The sequence below is a fragment of the Aptenodytes forsteri genome, unplaced genomic scaffold (genome assembly GCF_000699145.1).
Source record: "Aptenodytes forsteri isolate BGI_AS27 unplaced genomic scaffold, ASM69914v1 Scaffold137, whole genome shotgun sequence".
NCBI lineage: Eukaryota > Metazoa > Chordata > Aves > Sphenisciformes > Spheniscidae > Aptenodytes > Aptenodytes forsteri.
In genome coordinates, this window is record NW_008796221.1 from 4,285,423 (window position 1) to 4,309,124 (window position 23,702).

Genomic DNA, 23,702 nt, shown 5'->3' on the forward strand with positions numbered 1-23,702 from the left:
TTTTGAGGCAATGACGATTCAGTACTGTAAGGAGTGGGGTATATATAGATAACATTTCCGCAAAGCGTGTGGGTACTGGAAAATAAGTTATCTGTTCTTTCTTGCCATCAAGAGTCTACTTCAAATCTACTGAAAGCATCTTCCAGTAAAATGAGGTAACTGTGATGGGGGCTGTGGGCTGCTGTTACTTACCAGAAGGGCTGGGCAGCTCTTTCTGTCTCAGACTTGTAGCTATCTGTATTTGCGCATAGGGAACAAGCAGATCACAGACTCTGGTAGAGATTGCCATGCCGGTCTGGGGTGAGTAATGCAGACCTCGGTCACTTTGTTTCCCTTTTAGGCGGGACCTAAGTTTTGGTAGAAAATAAAGACTCTTCACAGTCACTCTTCTGTCCCTCCCTGGGTTTTTTGTACTTTAATAATTATTTCAGTACTATTTGATAGTCTCTTACCTTATCCACCGATTATCTGCTGTCTTCTTCAGTGGTCTTACCTTTTTCCATGAAGAAGTCTTTCCTGAGCTAACTTTGGAGAGGGCCATTTTCTTCTCCAAAATTAACCTTTCCTGAAAAACGTATCACCATTGCTTCTGACTAAGCAGGCAGGGAGGTGTGATTGTTACCTTTAGAAGAGAAATTTTTTTTTTGAGAGGCCGTTGTCTTTTTTGCTGCATGTGCAAGGTCTAGATTGTCAAATGGCTTTAATCTGATCTAAGAATGATACCAGTGTCCAGAATAACCCTTCAGTCCTGGTTGCTTTGAGTAGGACACGGTAGCATTGAACTATTCTTATTAAAAAAAAGAAAACGTATAAAAAGATACATAGTTGTTTATATTTTCTGCTTTCTTTCTCATTTCAAACTTTCCTTGCTTTCTTCATTGTAAATTCTCTGATCCAGATTGCATTTGTAATATTACTACGCCTAGTAAAGTGTGTCCCCAGTTGGAATTCCTGTTGAGACAATATTAATGCTTTGTACAGTTTTAATTAAAAAGTAATTTATATATACTGTGTATGTGCTTAGAAATCATGAGTTTAATCACAAAAATTGATTTGTGCCAATCTTGTTAACATCGATGAACTAACAGAGTTAGTTGAACCTGTTCGGACTTGATGAATTTTCCTTTCTTACAAACTCCCGCATAGTGAGGTTTTTAAGGAATCCAGTCTGAAATATAGTGTTTAATTTAAGTTTTTTAGCTATTCTGATTCAATAATAACAATTTATTTGTGTAGTGTGATTCCTATTTCTGATTTCCAACCTGTGGTCTTGTGTCCTTGATATTCTGGGATTAATTTAAGTGGACTTTTGACAGGTAGCTGATAACTTTAATTCATATCAGAAGACTCACATTTACAATAGACGCTTGCACCTCCACTGGGCTATTTCTAGGCATCTGCAAAATGAAAAAACTTCCAAAGTGCTGCTTCAGGACGTCACTTATTCTGCACCTATGCATCATTTTGATGCTGTGTTTCTCACAGCAGCGTTTTGGTGTGTTCTCCTACATGTCTGTGCAGTTTCTTTTGCATCTCAACTTCTGCCACCTCAGTATCATAAAAACTCAAATGCTGCTATTTACCGCTTAGGTGCAGTGCTGTTTACCAGGGTTGTGCAGCGAGCTCGCAGGTACCAGAACTTGTCCTTCACTGCTCTGTCTCCTTGACAGTGTCGGTGAAAACATAGATGAATTTGGATCCTATGAACTAACCTGATTTTCTTATTCCATCTATGGCCTTGGATAGATTTCTCCAGTATTAATACCTTATGTGTTTTTATAAGTTACTCCCTGCATCCAGACTTCATAAAAACTCAGACTCAGACCCAGCCGAACTTCATACGCCTCAGAGTTGGGCATGTTTTAAAGGCTAGTATACAGAGCTGTGAAGGTTAAATGGACTTAAATTTAAAAATGGAAAAAAGTTGGAACTTTTGTGTTTGTAAAGGGCAAAGTCTGTATGTTTTCATAACAAGATTGTCACCGGACCATTCAAACAGCAGAAAAAAATGTTTTAAGTTGTTGAGATGTTTTAACCATTTTTTAAATATTTCATAACTGTAATTAAATGCATGTTTTTGAGCTGAGACTTTGTGTCAAATTATACCTGGGAGAAATACTCCTTTCTGTGGAGTTTACAATGCTGTTAGTGGAAATCTGTAGGTTCTGATCAAAAATACCCTTGGCCAAGAATTGCCAACGTAAAGTGATTTTTTTAAGATCACTGACTTACCACATTAAAACAAGAAATAAAATAAACAGGCCAGATGTAGTGCTTGCTTAGGGTTTTGTTTGTTTTACTAGTAGGGAGGATTTGATTTAGTCTGACTGTGCAGTTTTGGCTTCATCAGTAGTAACACTAACTACACCAAGAAATTACTAAAGGAGTTTATACCTCACCACTGCTGTTCTTTTAAATTTAAGTTGAATGTGTTGATTGCATTCATCTGGCTGTAATGCATTTAAAGTCTTGGTTAGTCCAAGACTAGCACTGCAAAGGGGTCATGATTGGTTAACCTTTCAACTGGATTTCGTAGCCTGGTACAAGCAGTAACATAGGGAGAGGCTTTTGGTTTTCAGGGGGTAAAGGAACGATTCACATCGTATCAGACTATGAAATACCTGCGGGTTGGTGGTGCTGGTTTGTGCCCAAGGATGCTTGAACGAGCCTGTTTGGATCTACTTGTGATACTGCCTGAATTACCGTGAGAGGGTTGCCCCTGTTCCTCTGTGGGGTTTTCAGGGGCTGAAGACACTTTGCACTTCATCATGCCAAGTACTGACATCGTCAGCAGTGATGTTACTTACACAGTGGTACAGGCCAGGGCAGAATTACTTATAAAAATAGTTCTAGGGCCAAAATGTTTGCTTTGGTTAAGAACTAATGAAATAAGGTACCTGCTTGAGTCACTTTTTGAAAGAAATCACTATTTTTAAGGAAAAATATGACTTACTGGAGAAGTAGGATTTAGTTGTTGATGTTTATCAATCATGGGTGCTGTTGTGCATGTTTGTCTTCACTGAGGGTCTTCTCCTTTTTTCCTCCTGTTTAAAAGGTGCCAGATTGATATTTCAGTCTGAGTCAGAAGCCGCATTTGCAAGTTCTGTTATAGATTTCGGATGCTGCTGAATAACACTGGAATGCCATTTTATGACATCTTTAAATAAAGATGTCACTGCCCTGTTCTGAGAGGTAGTGCAATCTGTGCGGCCGATACTCGGCATGGGGTTACTAATGCAGCAACACCTTCGTTAACAACACTGGGCGTGGTGACATGATCACACCAAAGCACATAAAAGTGACTGGAGTTTCTGCCCTCTAAGCTGAGCTGCAGTGGATGAGTATGTGTGCTTGTTCTTAAGTTAGAGCAATGCAGAGTGAAACAAGTTACCTCACTTGTAATGTTAGAGCTCTGAGGCCAGTAGTAATTTAAGCCCATTTTACTCTGTGTTTGTAATGGCTTAAGAATGTATGTATTGCATTATGTGTTTCAGGTGAGAGGGACAAGAGCCTGTCATCATCTGATTGTACCCATCTTTTGATTTCATGAAATTCCTCGTGCCATCACTGAGAAATACCTCATTAACCATCTTTGTCTCTTCCCAGAGTTTTTGCTGGGGAAACAAACAGCAAGGCATTTGAACTAGGAGGGACATTTGCACAGAAGCAGAATTTCATGTCACGACATCTGGTTCAAAACAGGGATGACGTTCCTGACTGTATCTTAAGCTGTAGGATCCTTGACCTTGGTTACTATAACTAGTATAGTAGTTATACTAGTTTTAAGCAGGAGACTTTCTCTAGCAATCTGTAGTAAAGCTTGGAATATTGTAACATGGAGCATAACCCGTGTGCCATGTTTTCTAAAAGGATCTTTAGGCAGAGATTTTAAAAGACATATTCTTTTACTGTTTCAACAGTTGACCGGTACAGAAATGCTTATTCCACTTCTTGGCAGTGAGTGTTAAGACAAAGGTGTTGCTGCCTGTGTTCTGACTCAGACTGAGGGATGAGGCTGCAGTATTAGTACAGGACCTTGAAACCCAGAAGAGGGGAAAAAATCTCTTTAACATAGTAAAAAGCTCTTATGGAGCAGTGTATAAATTTGCTTTGTATAAATTAATATAACAGTAGTGGCCCTGCAGTATTTTCAATTTTTTTTTCTTAATATATATTTAAAGCATAATTTCTAATTCTTGTATATATTTTTAACTTTCCCACAGATATGCACTTATTTGGCCATTATCCAGCTCATGATGATTTCTATCTTGTAGTGTGCAATATCTGCAATCAGGTAGTCAAGCCACAGGTTTTCCAGTCACACTGCGGTAAGTGAATGTTTTCTTTCCTGAATTACAGTGCCAAACTGGCGTATGGTTCTCTTAAGAATCATTGCATACGATCATGATAGAGGCATTGCGGATACACTTTTCTGGTTATCTTGTGTTCTTTCCACAGAAAATGCCAGCGATGCCTTCAAATAAGCATATTTCCTGTAGAGGAAGTTAAATTAGTTGGTCTAGAAGCTGAAGCTTTTCAAGTTGAAGTCGTTATACTAAATTAACCTATTACAACAAATAAATCCTGTTAGTTAGATACTAGCTAGGCTAAAACTATTATAGCCTAACATTGGATTGTCTTTTATCAAAGCTGCAAAGTGAGGGCTGTGATACTGATCTACGTTAACTAGAAGTTGGATGTTACGGATTGTTTTCTGATGGGATTTATGCATAGGTGTATACCTGGTTTATTTTTATATTTATCATAGGGTTTAATTTTTTTTACATAACTGGCAGGTCGAGTCACATTTGTTAAGATTCTCTTGAAAAATGTTCATTTGAGAAGCTGCAGAAATGTGCAGATATTTATTTCTCAATTAGTATGACAACAGCAAGATGACAATTTTTGTGTTGATTATTTGTAAGCAGAACTACTTTAGTTAGAAATTTTTGCTATTGATTAACAAACTACTTTAAAATAGTCTCTGAAAAACTTCATCCCAAGGTCTGGTTTATTTATTACTTATCCAGTGGTTTATTTGTTATTTGTCCAGTGGTTTGTTTCTGTGGGTTTTTGTGTTTGGTTTTTTTTTTTTTTTTTTTTAAAGGATTGCAAAATGTGACTGGAATGGCTAGCTTTGCATGAGGTTTAATCAAATTCAGTTTAATTAAATTAATTTGAAGGTGATTGCATATTAATGAAAGGTAACTAGTACTGAGGATGGAATCAATTCAATACATTAAGAAAAAAAAAAAAGACCCAGCAAGATTTTCCTTGCCTACTTACAACAAATAAACTTCACAAATCCTGTGCCCCTTTCGGTCTTCTTGACAGCAAAGCAACGCAGTAAGGGGAAAATGTAAGTGGGATGAACAGAAAACATACAAGTTTATTTACTTTTAAAGAGATATTACCAAAATATTACCTTGGGTTTGTATGGATGGACTGCTAAAAGCCAACCAGGAGCAACTGTGTTCACATTGAAAGGCAGTTGTACGACTCACCCCTATCTTTGGCCCAGATTGAAATAATTGAAAAAATGGTAATAGTGGAATATAGCATTTATATCCAGTGAATAAGAAAAGATCTGAAAGTATTAGTATAGTGGGAGAAGGACTTACTCATTAATGGTGGGGGCAGGTGTTAATTTCAGTGTTTTAACAAGCTGTCCTGCTATTTTTTTCAAAATTTGTTTCTTGCCCTTCGTCATATGTGGATGCTTCCTACCTAGCTTCAGGTATCTTAGGATTCTTTCAGTGACAGAAAAGCTTCTCTGCGTATGGTCATAGGTGCAGTGGGCACTATAAACATTGAACTGGTGCATTAATAAAAGATCCGCTACAGAGCCAAAGAACCTATATAACACCTTGCTGTAGCCTTCCATAGTTGTGCTGTTTCCTGGACATGACCTTCTGGTTTGGGGAGCAGTATGAAAGTTGGTCCGGTTTTCATGTAGGAGGCATATAGAATGATTTTGCTTCTAGATGAGAGTAAAGTATTCCATGTTAGAAGGAGCTTTTTGAGCTCTTTGGAAGTAATGAGTTACCATCAGTGTTAGTGTGTTGCCTGTAAACTGCAAAGATCCTGGGAGTCACTCCTTTTTTCTTTTTCTCTTTTCTCTATTACTCCATTATTTATACAACTCCTTTTACATAATCTTCATTATAGCAGTCCTGTTACACTGAACAATTGTGCGTTAAATGCTGAATTGCTTGATTTGAGAGCCTGAAGTCAATAAAGACTTTAAGAAAAAAAAAAAAAGAGACTGTATTAAAAGAAATAGAGAATACTGAAAATAATTGACCAAAGGTGTTACCTCCTGAAGATTATACTTAATCTAGTCAAATTTGTTTCAGGAAAGGTGTACTGGAATATTGCTGAAAGGCCTGTGGAAGAGCTTTAAATGTATAGATAAAATGTTTTAAAGAAGAAACAGAAAAGGTGATGTACTAAAACCATATAAAAGAAGGTTTAGAAGAGAGGAGGTTTCTTGGACGTCTTGGGAATTATTGTAAAATAACTAATAATTTATTTTCAAAAAATTAATCTGTTAAAAGTACTACATGTTGTATAAGTGATATGCATGTACTAATGTATAGTTGTTTTGATAAGAAATTAGTAAGGTCTAAAGAAAAGCTACACATGGATCTCATTAATTGATCTGTAATTGCATTGTCTGGTGAGAAAAAGATAAAAATCTTGCATTAGAAAACAGATCAACCGTGAGCTGCTTGTGGCTGAAAAATCTCTCACTGGATATGTAATTATATCAATAGTCCATTTAGAAAGGTCTGGAAAAGGCTTCATTTGAGACATTGGTTCTGGCTGCACTGGGCTCTTCTGTGAAGCAGGAATATTTAACTTTCAGTTAAATCACCTGTTTATCAGGTTTTATCACCTGTTGGACACAATCAATTTGGTGGATCAGATTTTGTTTAATTAGTTAGGCCATGCAGCAGTATACCTGTGAATTCAGTGATGCTGAACACGCCTGTCAGTAGACTTTGAGGTATTTTAGGCTGTCATATTTACCATAGAATGCATTATTTTACACGTCTTGAATAGCAGCTTTAAAGTTGTAACAAAGACAATGGAATGAGAAAGCATTAGAAGCCACTGCTGGTTTTTTGGCTCTTGAAGGCTGCATCACGGGGAGTCTTTATTGCTACTGACAAGGACTTGTAGAGATCTATCCCAGAATCTCCCACAAAGTGTGGTTTGTTACTAATATGCCTAGTAAGATCCAGTCCATATTCTCTCAGTAAGGATTTAGGTCCGTGCCAGACACGTGCTTTCTGTTTCTAGGTTCCCTGCCTTGTAGCTTGAAGGTCTTGGCTTTGGAACAGCACCGGAATGCTTAGTTTAGCGAATGTTTCTGTAACACTTCTCTTGAGCCTTTGCCTTTCTCCAGAGCGTAAGAAGACCCGCTGTTTCATTTGTCTCTAATTTCAGACATGTGGCAGCCATCCTTGATGGCAGTGGGAAGTTGTGAAGATTATAGAGGCAGATGTTGTTATTTAACTTTTAAGGGTTTGATTCCTGGAATATCAAGCAGAAGAAGAGAAAAATCTGGTTGTGGTTCAGGCTTTTTTAATGGGAGGTGATGCATCATACAACCTTAGACCAGTAGAAATCAGGAAGGTAAGAGATCTGGCTAATTAGAGGACTGGCTTGCTGGACTTGAGAGTCTTTGTAATAAACACAGCTCAGTGTTGCAAAGTAGTAGGTCTGTTCTAGCCTCTAAGTCAGAGAAATACTGAATTATTTTTAAGAGCAGTTTCACGTCCTTGTATCTGTGGGATGAACATTTATATCCATTTGTAAGGATTAAATCATTCATGTACATATGGCGTAAGCCCAGCTGAAAGACAGACTTGTTGTTATAGGCTGCTGGATAAACTGTATAAATCAAATAATTTCTTGAGGTCATTCAGTATTATTTTGCACTTATAAAATAGTATATCATAATGTCATCAACAATAGGGTTGAAATAGTGTTGTTTTGCTTCTGAAGCCAGTTCTTTTGAGTAACTTGTTGCAGTGATACAATATCTTAGATATTTTTTAATGTGTGAACATGTAGTTGTATTTATTTCTCCATACAGTAGTTTGAAATGAGAAGGCAGTCTAGTTATACAGCTTGTAGCATTTCTAAGTGTATTTGGCACATGGGGAATTTTAGTTTTGAGACTTTGTTCTCAAATGCCGACCTCAATGAAGATACAGAGCACTTCTTGGGGGACAAAAAATGTAGTGGTTTAGTATCCCTGAAGTACCATAATGTTCTTGCTGTTTGTTTGTGTTTTTTTCTCCAATATATCTGTTTTCTAGGAGATTTTTAGGGTGGCAGCCTATGCTGAGCTCTGTCCATATGACTTCTGTTAACTCCAATTCTGTGACAGTCTGTCTGTTACTTGTTAAGATGGGACCCATACTGTTTCCCAGGGGAGGTTTCTGTTTTCCTTTGGCCCCAGAGAGAGTAAAGCTTCATATTCTTATACTGCATTGTCCTTTACTAGACTAAAGAGCATCAGATAGAGTTCTGGTTATGGTTTTTTTCAAATGTTCCATACAATAAAAGGCTCGTTAACTTTATTATTTTCCTGTTGAAAGGAAAATCTGTCATAAAAGGTAGCTCTGGCACAGTGAAGAACAAGCAGTGTACATATAGAGAGTTTGTCAAACCATCTTGACTTTTTCTTTTAATATGAGGAAATAAATTAATGACAGGACAGTGTTAAAAGTAAAGTTGAGGGGAAGAGGTGAATTAGCCAAGCTAAATAATGCAGCTTGGTTAAACAATAACTGCAGTATAACCATCAAAGTTAGTTTACAGACAGACTCTGGAACAGTTTCCAAAACTGTGGAGGGTATCTTAATGAACTGAATAGTTAAATCCCCATTTGATGAAGTCGTAGTGTACAAAGGAGAACAGTTCTGCTTCGTCAAGGAGAAATGACCATTAGCATTCTTTTGCTAATTTCTTTATTGAAGGCTCTTTGCTATCTATCCTGCCTGTCTCTCAGGTTATTCTAACAGGCGTCTAATTAAGAAGTAGAAATTCTTACTCCTTAAAAAAGAAAAAAAACTACCCTTGATTTTCATTACTTCTGAGTTATAAATCCTTGGGTTGACATCTTCATGTCCTCATTAAAGTTGAAAAGGGTATTTTCTTTTCATCCTTCTGTTTGTCTGTATAAGCATCATTTAAAAGAAAAACAAGCTAGAAATTAATGGAGCACTGAAGAATATAAATAAATTATTTTCCCTTCCATATCATAATTATTTTCCTATGAGAGGGTTATATATTTTGAATTACTCAGACTAGTTATTTTACATTGTAATAGTTGTGCGTTACAATTTAATGAACCACTATTAAAGACAAGAAGGCTGAGCTTACAGTATGAATAAGAATGATCTGCTTTCTTAACATGAGCTGGAACATTACTAGCTGGCATCTTTTTTTGTATAAGGATTTTGATACAGGTATCACTGTCACATTTGATGGATTATTTTCAGTTTTGATATTATTTTCAATTAATTCAATGCCTTGTTTTTTATTAAATACAGCTGTTTGGGGTTTTGTAATTGTTAATATTTTATCCATTGTATTTGACCTTTTATCAAGGGGAGCGCTCTTGTGCCCTTCAAGGACGATGGCATTTTGAGTGATTCTCCTTCTGTTACTGCGATTTTCTTTTTTCACAGCCTTGTCAAAACTTGTTATATGATATCATTATTGATTGAATAACTTTCTGGTTGTCACATGGTTAGGTTTCACTGCATAAAAGAATTAAAATAATGAAAATTACTCTCATCCCTCCTGCTTTTTGTTAAATATGGAAACAGTAGCAGCTAGACTGACAAGAATCCCAGTTTTCTTCTTCTTTTGGTGGGCGTGGGGGGGGAGAAGGAATTGAATGTGTTGTGTGTACCTTATTTGTACATTTTTACTTGTGCAATTGCCTAGGATACACTGATTTTGTCTGAAACTTTCATTTCCATTACTTTAAATTGGAAACCCCTAATAGCTGAAAGCATACAAAAAAATTTGCTTTAGCTTTACAGTCGTTCTATCAGAAATCTGTTTTCGAGACCAAAGTACAGCCAGTGGCATAACCCTCTGTCTCCTGTTTGCGATGAAAATCTAAGCTGTAGTTCCTGCAATGGTACATGCAGATTATGTGGGTCTGTTATGTCCATGTCATTGTAAGTTTTCCAAGCCCAGCATAATGGCGGGGGGGGGGGGGGGGGGGGGCACAACGCACGGCCTTTCCCATTGAACTCAAATAATACATAGCTGCATGGACAATCCAGGCAGAGCAAATATTACCCTTGGAAAGGCAAAACTAAAACAGCACTCCTTTGAATTCATCTTTTTCCCTACATATTCTTGGAGTGCCGTATTTTTAGACTGTCAGCAATTCTTGAGACTCTGAATAGATACAGAAATGCAAAATCTGTCTTTGTTTACTCCTTGGAGAGACCAGCTCTATATCCTAACTGCTGATAGACTCTGGCCAGATTCAGAAAAGCACTTAGATGCATAAAAGATAATCAATTGACATTTTAATACTTGAGTCAAATGAAGCAATAAATAAAAATCCTTCTTAGCCACCCGTAAGAGTGAGAGTGTTGGTCACCTCAGTATTGGCTACTGTGCTCGTCCAGGACTGCAAACAGCTTGGTTTTTTCATGTGTGCCCTGGAGAGAGCTCAACTAAAGAGACATTGACAAGGCCATGTTCATTCAAGGAAAAAAAAGAAAAAATCCTACCTTCTCTGTAATTACTTGTTCAGGAAGCAAGAGATTTGGATTTAGTAGCCTCACTACCTAAGAGCTATTTTCTCATCTTCCACCTCCTAGGAGAGGAAGATGTCCTAACCACCGGGCACGCAGGCTAAAACAAGACTAGTGCATGCTTTTTGCATTGGAGATGTATCAGACAAAGTAAACCTGAATGTAGACAGTAACACCCAGATCAAAGGGACAGACTGTGATAGGTACTGAAAAATGTGCAACTGATGCTCAGAGCAACAGCAAATGTAATGTAAAAGCAACCTTGCAGGTTGCTGAGATCTGCTTGAGACTGGAAGGAGTTTGTTGTGTTTTCTTTTCTTAGTCTAGCGCGAATTAAAAGTGGAGCTGTGTTCAGACGTGCTGACGTGCTTGCGTAGAAACAAGCAGCACAATATTTGGTAGGGTTGGCTTTTTTAATATTTTCTACTATCATCCCACTGCTTAAACTGCTTTCTTCTTTGTTGTTACTAATTCATCATCAGTGACAGAGCCTAAAACAGAGAAGTTCAGATACAGAAATAGATATGATATATAGAGAGTTACAAGGTCAATGAGTAGTGTAAGTAGGAAGCTGACAACTTCCCATAGATAACTTCTGCACTTCAAAAATTCGCCCTAGGTTGATGTGTCAATAATTGAAAATCTCATTCAAAAGATTCTTTGAATGAGAAAGCAGGAACATTTTGGCAGCATTGAATCTCAAAGGATTGTGCATTGGGGAGCAGTGAGTATTCAACAGAAGAAAACATTCAGCAGTGAACAGAATGCTACACATGTATGCAGTTGCTATTAAGCATAGTAACTCCCCCCCCTCTTCTGGAAGTAAAACATTGATTAAGTTGTGCCTTTACAGTGGCTTGACTGTGCTGTAATTTTACAATGATGATCTTAAATAAATTGACATAGGAAGTAGATTGAGAGAATAATAATGACACTGGGCTTTTCAGTGCACTGGAAGTGTATTGTTTTCGTTTACACATAATTCCTATCATTATAAATTAGCTTATCTCTTTGCATAGTGTATTCATTGATAGTACTTGATTAGTGAACCTTTTTGTATTTTTTTTTTATTTCATGTAAATTGTGGTAAACGATGCAGTACATACTTGAACTGGGTGGTGTTGTCATGGCATTGATGGGAGATACATATCACTTGTAATTTCTTTCAGTCAAGAAATTAATAGAGATGTAGTTTTAAATAGTAACAAATAAGGATTTCTTATAAGGAGTGTCCATTAATAGAACTCAGCTGTTGAAGGTTGACTGTAGCATTAGGCTTAAGTTTAATCTCTTACATACTATAATTTACAGGGCTGCATTTAGTGCATCATTCTTCCAGCTGCTTCACTGCTGGAGGGATGGGGGTTGTATAGTGAGGGGAAAGGTATAGTGAAAATTTTTCATCATAACCTGTAAAAATCTGGCAAAATTAAAAACAGGAGTATTTGGCGTGAAGTTTTCCATAGTGTGTCTTACTTGGTCTGAATAAGGTGGATGTCTTCCATGTCAGAGAAGGAACGTTTTTTAAAATAATTTTTAAAAAAAGACTTCATCATCCTACTCCTAGATAAAGTCCAAAACAGAATTAAGAGCTTTTTGAATTCACTGTTTGGAAGTGTTTTGGTGAGTAAAAGATAAGCAAGAACAAATCCTTTTTTATATCAAATTGTGAGGCACTGTAAAGAAAGGAAATTTGAAGTGCAATCTGAATTTGCCAAAGGCCCAAATAAGAAGTCATTGTTTCTTCACTGTATTCAAAAGTATAGAAGTGTTAAGAGCAAGTCTCTTCTCTCTGTTATCTCTTTGTTTATCCTGCATGTGATCAGACACGGAAGATGTGGTGGGGTTTTTGAGAGCAGGGTGTGGGGTTTTTTGGTAGTACAGTGTTTCGCTCTGCATGTGTTACAGAAGGTAATTAACATTTGGTTTAGTCACTACCAAATATTTTAAGTTCCATTTCAAGTCTGTAGAAGTCTTGTCTGCATATAGCCCTGCCCATTGACCATGACTTTTAGCAGTTGTCTAAACATTTTGGGTTTAGTTAATTTTTCTGACTGTTGCAATTTCTACTGTTAGTGTTTAGCAATTTCTTGCAAAGCATATCACAAGTTTAGGAACTTCTTACTTTCCTTGTGCTAAAATTTTTACTATAAACTGGCTCATAAAGTTGATTCTTGTCTGTTGACTATTGTTTCCAAAGGAAACAGCAGAAATTTTTGGGTAGTGTCTTCTCTAGCAGCTGAACATCTCCTGTGCCATGAGTTTTGGTTGCTGAGTCTGCATGTGAGGTGGCAGGTGGGGCTGGAGGTGCAACTCACCTTGTGTGTTCAGGGCTCCCTTCAGAGCTGGAGAACTGGGCCTGGGAGGAGGTTGGATGACCCCAGAGTATGACTCTGGCCCTCACAGCTGCGAGGATTAGACTACCTTGTTATGTACAATGGTGAGTGGAAAGAAAACTGGAATGGCAGTTTGTTAGTTTCTAGAAGTACTACTTCTGATAGTCTGAAATACTACTTTCCAACAATGTTTCCGTTGCCTTTTCTAACATCTACAGGCCACTTGGGGTGCAGTGGGAAAGACAAAAGTCCCTTGACATGCAGGAGGATGATAGGATAGTCATATGTCCTTTTTCATAGAGGTGCAATGGAGAGCAATTGAAATAAATACCGAGCTGTAGTTCAAGAGCTTTATGGTTTTTTCAAGTTGGAAGTAGTTACATTAAATGCCTTTAATGAAGAAATTTTTTTACTTGGTGTTTAAAAAAACTCTTATCTTTTAGTAGAGGGAAATCTCAGCTGTGGTAAACTAGCTAGTACAAGGCTTGCAAATCTACTTTAGATACTTTTCCCTCAATTTTCAGTAATGATATTTATCCCAGATTTTGTATACCTTCTTAATTTTTAAAATATTTCTTTTTGTTTATTTTAATATGATATTTTTCTGCTAGTGTGCAAGCATGTTTGTCACAGCTCCATGTTTAAAATCTAGTAAGTTCTGTTTATTTCATTGTAATAGTAGTACACAACCTCTTGGTACCTGACTAGTGCCAAATCTATTCAAAACATTTTATTTGCATGTATAAAATACTGTACTTAAAATTCTCATCATTTCAAATACAGCTGAAGCTCCGTGTGTTTCCCATTTCACAGTCCTGTAGTGATTCATACACTTATCTTAATAGCTTATTGCTATTATATTTAACTGGTGATATTAGTGTAATAATTGTTGTATTAAAATCTAAAATATTGAATTAGTCCTTGTTCTATAATATATTTTATTATTACAGATAGGTTAGATGCACTGTAGGCTTCTGTTTTCAAAACACAACTTTCTGCATTCATCTAGATAGATTAATGGAATTACATTCTACAAGATATAATGAAAGAACTGTTTAAAATATGTTAGGCAAATGATGATGGGCAACTCATTCACCTCACTACGTGTATATTTTGATTTTGATTCAATTTCAGATACTTGGTTTAGCTTCCTGCACCAAAGCCTACCTAAATTTCCTAAAATTTAGGAAACTTGCCTCATTAGCTATTTATGTTTGTGAGACTAGTGATGCTGTTAACCAGGAACATTTTCTTTGACTAGTGTTCTGGGATTTGCCCCCCCCTTTTTTGAACAGGCTTCTTGTTTCTGCGAAATAATCTTTTATCTTTTATCATCCCTAGCATCCGCTCTGCAACTAGTGAAGTATAACTAATACCATACTTATATAAAATATCAAGCATTGCATATGAGAAATGTGTTTAAGGCAAGCATTAATGTATCATTATTTGCTAGGTCTGCTTTCAATTTATTCCCTGTGGTGTATAAGGTATTCTTTTCATGAGTATCATCAATGTTATGTTTTACTAATTGTGTAACTAGAGAATTTTAATTTTATTTTAAATCTAGTTTTAGGTTTGAGATTGGTGATTGAAAAATTGTTTCATTTTTTAATTTGGTTTGTTAGGAGAAGGATTGGCAGGGAGGAGTCTCATTTTTGATGCCGCTTTTACCTCAAAATATTGAAGCAGGAATACATCTGTGCAAGCTGAAACATGGACCAGTAATTGACCAACAATAGTGAAAAGGTCAACATGGATTATAGGTGTTTCAGATTGCTTTAGTGTGTGTGTGGTGGTGATCGGATTGCATGAACTAGGGGGACCAGTGCATCCTTGTGTGTACTTTAAGCTTTCTCAAACTTGTGGTAGTATTGTGCGTGTCCAAATGAGTCTGAAGACAAGTGTTTCTCATTCTGTGACTCTAGGTAGATGAAAACTGTAAGATATGAGTAAAAATAATGCTTTTGAATTTGGCTAGGACAACAAAGGATTAGTCTGCTGTTTAAAGACATCTTTTTGTCACCGTCTAATGCCAGATGCATTTAGTGGGAATGCTGAAATGAGCAGTAAAGCTTTTCAGCATTTTTGCATGGGCAGGAAAGGCATAGTCAGGACCAGACAGTTAAGGCTGTGGAGAAGAGCACAGTGCAGAACTGCATGTTTAGTAAGATGTGTATAGAAATGGTGCAGCAAGAAATTGAATCTTGAAAAGAAAAGTCTGGTGTTTGTCGTTGTGCTGCTAAACAATTTTGTCGACCCAGTGTTTTTTGAACTTAATGGAAGCTTGAGAGCTATGGGGTCCTGTGGAAAGGATTCTCAAAACTTACCTATACGTTTTGTGAAGAAATACCTCCTTTTTTGGTTTGTTTTTGAACGAGCAACGAACAATCATTTCCTGTCCACCTTCATAATAAATGTGCATCATAACCCTCCACTGTCATCACTCATCCAGTTTGACGAGTCCAAATCTATCTAATTGTCACTGTTGCAGACTGTCCATGTCTCTGCTATGTGGTTTTTTGTATCTTGCCCAACTCTGCTAAACCATTTTTGAAAGGAGGGATGCAGTGGTATGATGTGCTATATTCCTTGCCTAACATTTGGTTTGCCTTTGTGACCACTACAGATCATTGAGATGATAATTTCATAGAACTGTTACAAGACCAGTATCTCATTACTGTGTAACAATAATTCAGAGACCATCATTTTGTATATAAAGTTAAGATTGTCGTCTTCTTCCATGTCTGTCACTTTACATTTCTCTACATTGACTTTCATTTACTATTTTATTATACCGCTCAGTAATGTTAGGTCTTTCTGCAATCTGCCGATTTTCGTCTTTAGTACTCTGAGTCATTACAGACCAAAGATCTTGTTCTCTCACTAACCACCTTCTTTTTTGGATCATTTCTGAATATGTTGAATAGTTCATGCCCTAATGCTCTTGCCACATGCCACTGCTGAAGTTCTTTCTTTGAGGACCATTTTTACCCTCTTTTCCTTGCCCTGTAAGTAGTTTCTTAGCCTTTGGGTGGGGGTTGGAACCCTCCTTCCTGTCTCACAGCAGTTATCTTTCCTTTAAGAAACGTGAATACATGGCCTCGTTTCACTTGGAAATTTAAGTAGACTGTGTCAATTGGATTTCCCTTGTCCACATGTCCCTTTATGCCTTCCAGGACATTTGTGACTCATAACAGTCTTTCGCAAAACTACACTGACTTTTCCACAGTACATCATACTTATCTATATGTACACTAACTTGCTTCCTTATTTCAGCTTCTACCCCTCTGGCTTGGAGACGTTTCAGACTTGCTGCTCTCTATTTCTTTGCACTCTCCCAGATGTCGTTGTTGCCTTCTGATCTTCAGGTACAAGGTGACTTTCAGTGAGAGGCTTTGCTTACTTGTTAATAGTTCAGTAACTGCATCCGTGGCTTCTGGGGAGCTCCTGGATAAATACAGATGGTCTGGCTTTGTCAAGCCACTTTGCAGCCTCCTCTGCCACTGCTTCAGTTGGAGACAGGATCTCCAAGTCCTTCGGAGCTTCTGGACCATGAAGGTCATTTTTGTCAGGACTAGAAAAGAAGCAAAGTTTTATTTACGCATATGTGTCTGTGTGTGCATGTGCATTTCTGTATGTATACATATATATTGGCTGATCAATCCATTGCACTCTGAATGCAATTGTAGCCTTAATTCTAGAGTAACTACTAGGGAGTGGTTTATTGCCACTTCCTGGGTAGATGCATTTGGAAAAAATGGGATTTTTTTCCTATATCTTGCTGAAGAAGAAAACACACAGGTTTTTCACATTAAAGAAATGGCTTGAGTATAACTAATTTTTCTCTCATTTTCTTACCAAAATAAATTTCTTGCCTGTGGAGGTGAAGTGTTGCACTTGGCCTGAGGTAAACTCTTTCTTTCAGGAGGCTGAAGAAAAAAGAGAGGAAATTAAAGTCTAGGTCTGCAAAATTATTTCTGATCCTTTGGCTGCTAGTGTGGAGATTACAACAGTTAATGTACAATGTGGGACATCCTATTTACCCTTTTCTTCCCTAATCTGAGGGGAGTTGAATCAAGAGCACCTTAAGCAGGCTACCTGGTGTCAATGGGTGTTTGTAATCACTCACATGGACTGTGTTCTCCTTTCCATAAAGAAATGCTGATGGGAACTGAGATATCTCATCTGCCAGGGAGTGGTGGAACAACTCTGCTTGCGAGGCTTTGCCCGCTTCTCCAATTGTGTGTTTTATATGGAAAAGAAATGGAAAGGATTGAGAGAGGCTCAGAATTACCTGCAGACTGAGGGACTGGGTGCCTCTGCTACTGGAAGACAAAAGTTCAAGTCCACACTGATTTCTTCTCTCCTATTGATGTTTTTATTTTGCATAAAATAATTAAATAGCTGTTGAACAGAGTAAGAGAGAGAGTTAATCCCTAACTTTGACAAGTAAGATACTCACTTGGGATCCAATCTGTGGTTCAGGAAACATGTTTATAAAAGGTTGAAATAATTTCAGCAGGAGGGAGGGAGAGCAAACCCTCTCAACACCCTTCACAATACTTTGTCCTCATAGTCAGAGCCCTCTTCTGCAGAAGGGAAGATTTGGGTTCAGATTGATTGCAGAAAGGTGAGTGCTTTCATCGGGGAAGTAGTCATCTAACTGGGGTTCACCACCTTTCTCTTGTTTAGAGACTTAGCACTTAAATGGCTTTTTAATAAAAAAATATTTAGAAATATTTAGTATTTTATCAGTCAGAATTTTAAAAACAAATCCACTCTCTGAACCAAGCCGAAGTAGCTGGTTGTAAAAGAGAAATAAAGCCAGTCACAGAGTTGTCAGAGAATCGTAAATTGATACTTGGGGGATGGAAGCCAAAATAATATCAGCTTCTGTGTTTGTTGGATCAGTGATAACTACTGATGTGTTATAAATATATAATTTATAGTGAACTTCTCAGAATAGGGACTACATTTTCATTACATTTGTTCATAGCAGAATTGGTTACAATTTTTTTTCCCAACTAAAACTGTGTTTTCATGTAAATAAAAAGTAGTATTGTCAAAGGAGATCTGACCATCTGGTCCTGCATCCTGACTATAAAATAATTTTGAGGACAGTCAGGATGCTCAGACAGCAGTTACCAGCAGTGGGTTGGTTGACAAAGCCTGAGCGTTCCCTTATGATTCGTCTTGTCTCATCGCTGCACAGCTCATGTCCAGTAGGTCTGGCGGCTGTGGAGAGCTATGGGCTATACGTGCAGTGAGTTAAATATACCCTAACACATGGCATGATAATACCTCAGGTGCCCTGTAACATTTGTCCTATTGAGGTCAGGGTTTTTTTCTTGCAAAGAGGTAAAAGGGAAGAAAAAAAAAAAAAAACACAACAAACTCCAAACCAAAAAAACAGCCCTTTATATTTTCCCCCAAGAGCAGAAGGAGGATGTGCACAAGGACGTTACATGCAACCCCAGTGCCACAGTTCACATTTCCTAGCTTGGAGTCCTGGGAGTCGTGAAAACTTCATCTAGTGTCTGTTCGTCAGACTTGGGAAGAACTGGAATATTTTGGGGTTTTCTTCTCTTCTGTGGCCCAGATCCCTACTGCTCCATAAGCCTTATCTGGCAGGCTGGGAATAAATCAGATCAAAATTAGACTGTCTTTGCATTTGAAAAGGGGCAAGAATGAAAGGTCAACAGCAACGCTGCAGCGAGGAACATGCTCAGCAGGGTTTTGGTTTTTTTTAAGGGAACTAGGAAGAGAGGCAAGTCAGGATATTTTCATATCCAGTCCATGTTAGATTCACAACTTTCACTCTAGTTTATTTTTATAAACTAGAGAAACAAAACCACAAATACTGGACTACCATGTCTCACAGACATTAGTAGTTTTGAGATCATTACGATACCTATTCAGTCATTCCCCAATTTTTGAGTTCTTGGAAACAGACAGTTGAAAAGCATGGGTCAAGTGAAGATTCTGACTGTACACTCTCTGAGGTCGTTCCTCCTCAACACTTTGTGCCAGTTTTATCCACGTGCTTTCCTGCCTTCCCGTCGCAATTCTCTCTTAGCACTTGCAGCAAACTGTTGTAGAGGGGCGTAAGGGAACAAAGCTGAATTGTTCCTTCTGCCCTAATTTGAGGATGCCCAGTCATCTTGAGCCGGTGAGTGGCCTGTTCACTCTTTGTGTGGTGAAAAGTCAAAATATAAAGGCAGATTTTGGAAATGCAGGCAGGAAAAGGTGAAGTGCCTTCCTCCCTTCCATTTCTGGGATCTGCATCAGTGAAACCTGGCAAAGTTGGCTTCAGTCTCTTCTGCTTTGCTTTCATCCGCAGAGGGGGATTCAAGTTACTCAGTAGCCCCTGTGCCTAGGGCAGTTTTATTTCCAGTTGCTTATCATGTGATGCAGTTATATGAAGGTATTACGAAGTTGTTGCCAGCATTTGTACCAGAAGCATTGTTTAAGCAGACAGAGTGGGTTTGGTTCTGTTTTTTTAACTCACAGGTGACAATTCTAGATAGGTAGTATCACTGAGATGAAACAAAGTTCAAATAAATGATACATAGAGCCTCAAGTATCATGGTTTCAAAAGAGAGCTGTAGAAACAAATATATTCCGCTGAACACTTAAAAATTCAGCTAACTTAATGCAAGACTTTGTTTTAACCATTAGTTATTCATTGATTTTTTTGCTCCATAGTTCCATTTTATAAAACAGAAAGATTTTCAGGTTTTAAAGTATCTTAGTGTAATGTCATTTTAGTAGAATTGCCTTGTGTCTTGGTTTTGTTTTTTTAACGTTTGACGTTTACTGTAGAGTTAGATCGATTATTTTTTTAAATTATTTTATTTTTTCCAAACATACATACAAAACAAAAAAGAAAACACAATGTAATTATTTTCTTTAGCGCTTAAGGAAAGTTAGAATATCTATTGGAAAGTTCTGATTAATGGCAAGAGAATATACGTACGCCAACTGACTCTCTGCAGTCAGAGTTGCATAATATTAACTGTTAAGTAAAACAGGTGATGCTTTTATGTATTTATGATCTAACAAAACTGTCATCTCTGCTGCTGCATCGTATCACACCTTTACTTTGCAGTCTTCCCTTCTTTAGCTTTGGCAAATACAAACTGTACTCCACTCAGATCTACCCAAACAGGTTTTCGAGGGGTCCACTACTACTTTCATTTTTTGAAACCTCTTTTATGAGAAAATCTTCTCAAAAAAGTATTACAGCCGCCTTAGTTTCAATTAACATAATCATCTGAAACTTGTGTCTGTGTAGGAGTCAGCTAATTGAAGATCTGACCTGGGCATTTTATGTCTGTGAGGGAAATGAATGCATAAAGCGTGGCTTAACTCAGCTTTGTAAAGCATACCTTTGGAGTTACATTGGATGCCAAGGTAGCATCTTCTTTATGGTCTCCTTGTGTTTTTCTTGTAAATTTTAGAGCGGTCATTTTGTGTTCTTATGTGGCTGTATGGCATCTGCTTAAAAAACTTAATGTTAATTTATGAAATATAAGTTATAACTATTTCATCACAAGTAATCTTACTGGGCAGTAAACTGGATGTAATATTGATACGGTGTCTTTTTTGATACACATGTGTCTGGGAAGCTGATAGAATTGATGTTTGTTTTACTGCCAGTAGAGAACGTATTAAGTAAGTGCGGGGAGTTGTGGTGCGGGGAGTTGTGACACAGGAAGGGGTCAGACCCTTGCTTCATTCAAAGAGGAAGCTGCTGGCTCCTCAGTGTTTGTGTTGCAAATTGTGCTGGGCTTTTGAAGGCTCTATTTCACCCTGCCTGGCCCTGCTTTTTTTTTTTTCCCCCTTTAAACTATGATTCTTTTTCTTAGTGCAGTTCACATAATACGTTTACACTGGATGAGACAGCATCAGTATTGACCTAAGCTGGTTTTACTGGTTAAGCTTTGCCGTTCTCATTTTTCTGATATGCTTCACTTTAGAGCTCAGCTTCAGCTGAACCACACAGATCAGTCCCAATTGTTTTTTAAAATGTTCCATTTAACGGTTAGTTTGGGGGAGGTCGGTTTGTTCTTAAATAATTCAACCCTCCAAGTTGAAGGAGGACCACAGGTATAGCACGGGCATGTTACGTTATGCAGGTAGAGCTGGCTGCTTTGAGATCCCCTTGGTTAGCAAGATGTGTACTGGTCTTGTTTGGGAGAAATGGTTTTGGGGCTCTGAGTCTGCAAAGTTTCTGCTAAGGACTTTCATGTAAGTTTTCTAAGATTTGATAAAGTTGAGTGGCCACAGTGCTGAGCTAGTGCCATTCCTTGCATGCTCAGAGAATAAAATGTGGGCAACGTAATGTTAGCTGGTGCTGCTTTTTACACCCTTAGAGACTGCAGTGGAAGTAACTTGAATTAAGTGTCTGATTCAGACCACCTAAAGATACTTCTGGAAATTTTGAAACATTGACTATTTTTGTTGCTTAAAAAAAAAAAAAAAGTATACCTATTTGCAAAAACTAAACTGCTTTTTTTACTAAGACCAAGAAGTTTAATTAGATCATCTAGAAATATGCATAAGAAGTGTTGCTGGGTGAAGCTGTAGTAATTAATAACTTTCTTCAATTGAAACATGACAGCTATGCTGAGTATTTTATAGGAAGCTGTGCTGTGGCTTAAAATACCTTTTTCTGTTGATTTATCTGTAAAATGGAAGAATGTTGAAATTTCAAGAATCAATATTGTTACAAAAAGTAAGATTTTATCATGTGGGCTTTGCACATATTGTCATGTGGTATGGACATGGAGACCTCGACTTACCTGTCTTTAGGTGAAGGCAGTATAGACAGGTAGTCATTCAGTATTAGCTTTACGTAAGTGATAGCAAAGGGAATTTTCATATAATTACACTGACATTTAGCAGCTTGTTTTAATTGTATTAAAAAAACAACAGCAGGAAAGGCTGAGCAGGTTATTTATTTTATTGCCTTATATTTTCACCACAATGTAAGAGTATCTGCTTTTCCTTCCCTGCAAGCATGCCTTGGTATGCAGTGACTCCCCCACGCTGTGGGACTCAGCTGGCCGAGCAGTGCCTCTCCCCATTAGTCATCATTGCCTTCCCTAGCGCTGTGTGCATGAAAGTAATTCTTTAAAGCAGTTGCTCATACTTCATTTTGTAAAGATTATTTCATAATATATCATTGCAGTAGTACCTTCTTGTAAGCATGGACCAAATCTTGGTCACTATTCCACCTAAAACTGCTTGTGCTTAAAAAGATATATTGCAAATAAATCACTATTTATTTCCTTTAATCTAGTTTCAAAATTGTTTGGCTTTTGCCATTCAAACACAGCTTCCATTCACGTGTTTGGGAAGCTTTTGAAAGCATATGAATGGTAATTTTCCCAGTTTTTCTGGAACTTAACGTAGTTAACTTCCAGCAATGTCTGCAGCTGGCTGCCTAATAAAAATAACTTGCATTCCTAGAAACATTAGATTGTACTGATGGCAAAAATGACTAAAGAATTTTAAAATGTAACCCATACTGTTACATTAAAATATGATTTCTCTTAGTCGATATTAATCTAAAGTAAAAGATTAACTGCAGTGATGTTTAGTAGTGTTTTTATTAATGTGGATTAGCCATTTACAGAAAAGTTCTCATACTGTTGCAGTTTGCTTTTTAACTTTGATTGCAATCCATCTATTCTTACATTATCAAAAGGCTTCCTGATGTCTGTTGCTTTAGTGATCTCTCTTTCCTTAATATGTGGAATATTCATATAGTGTTGCAAGAAATGCAGTAACTACTTTGCTTGTGGTGCAAATGAACATTTACATCTTCATGCCTAACAGTGTTACACTGTCTTTCATACTGTTTTTTTCTTTTGACGGGCAACCTATATTTTATTTATTCCATGCTGACTTACTGGATTTAGTATAGTGAAACTTTGTTTTAATGTAGAACTTAGTTTTAATGTAGTAAGAGCTTTTTTTTTAATTCTCAATTAATTCTCAATTTAACTAAAAAAAATTATTTGTAATTAACTAAGAGAGAAAATAGTGCGACTATTGTATTTCCAGTTCATCTTTTATTTGAAAACTTTGGGGCAAATTAAAAATGCAATATGTTTTTATTTTAAAGTTTAGGTTCTAGAGAATTTTCAGTGGCAGGATTAGAAGTTTTTTTTTTTTTTTGCAATGAAATGTTGTTGTGGTTTAACCCAGCAAGCAGCTAAACACCACACAGCCGTTCACTCACTCCCCTCCCCCCCGGGTGGGATGGGGGATGGAATCGGAGAAAAAAAAAGTAAAATTTGTGGGTTGAAATAAAGACAGTTTAATAGGACAGAAAAGGAAGAGAAAATAATAATGATAAAAGAATATACAAAATAACTGATGCACAATGCAATTGCTCATCACCCGCCGACTGATGCCCAGCCAGTTCCCGAGCAGCGGTCACCCCTCCCCCAGCTAACTCCCCCCAGTTTATGTACTGAGCATGACGTCGCATGGTATGGAATATCCCCTTGGCCAGTTTGGGTCAGCTGTCCTGGCTGTGCCCCCTCCCAGCTTCTTG

The 23,702-nt window shown here is 37.4% G+C and overlaps 1 protein-coding gene across 1 annotated transcript in view; it reads left to right on the plus strand.

The window, feature by feature from the left end:
- The window catches only part of ATXN7L1 (ataxin 7 like 1), a 122,325-nt gene that overhangs the window by 36,531 nt on the left and 62,092 nt on the right, over positions 1-23,702 (plus strand). The window contains exon 2 of the mRNA XM_009289043.1: positions 4,224-4,328. Coding sequence (XP_009287318.1) covers positions 4,224-4,328 — 105 coding nt within the window. The remainder of the gene's footprint in view (positions 1-4,223; positions 4,329-23,702) is intronic.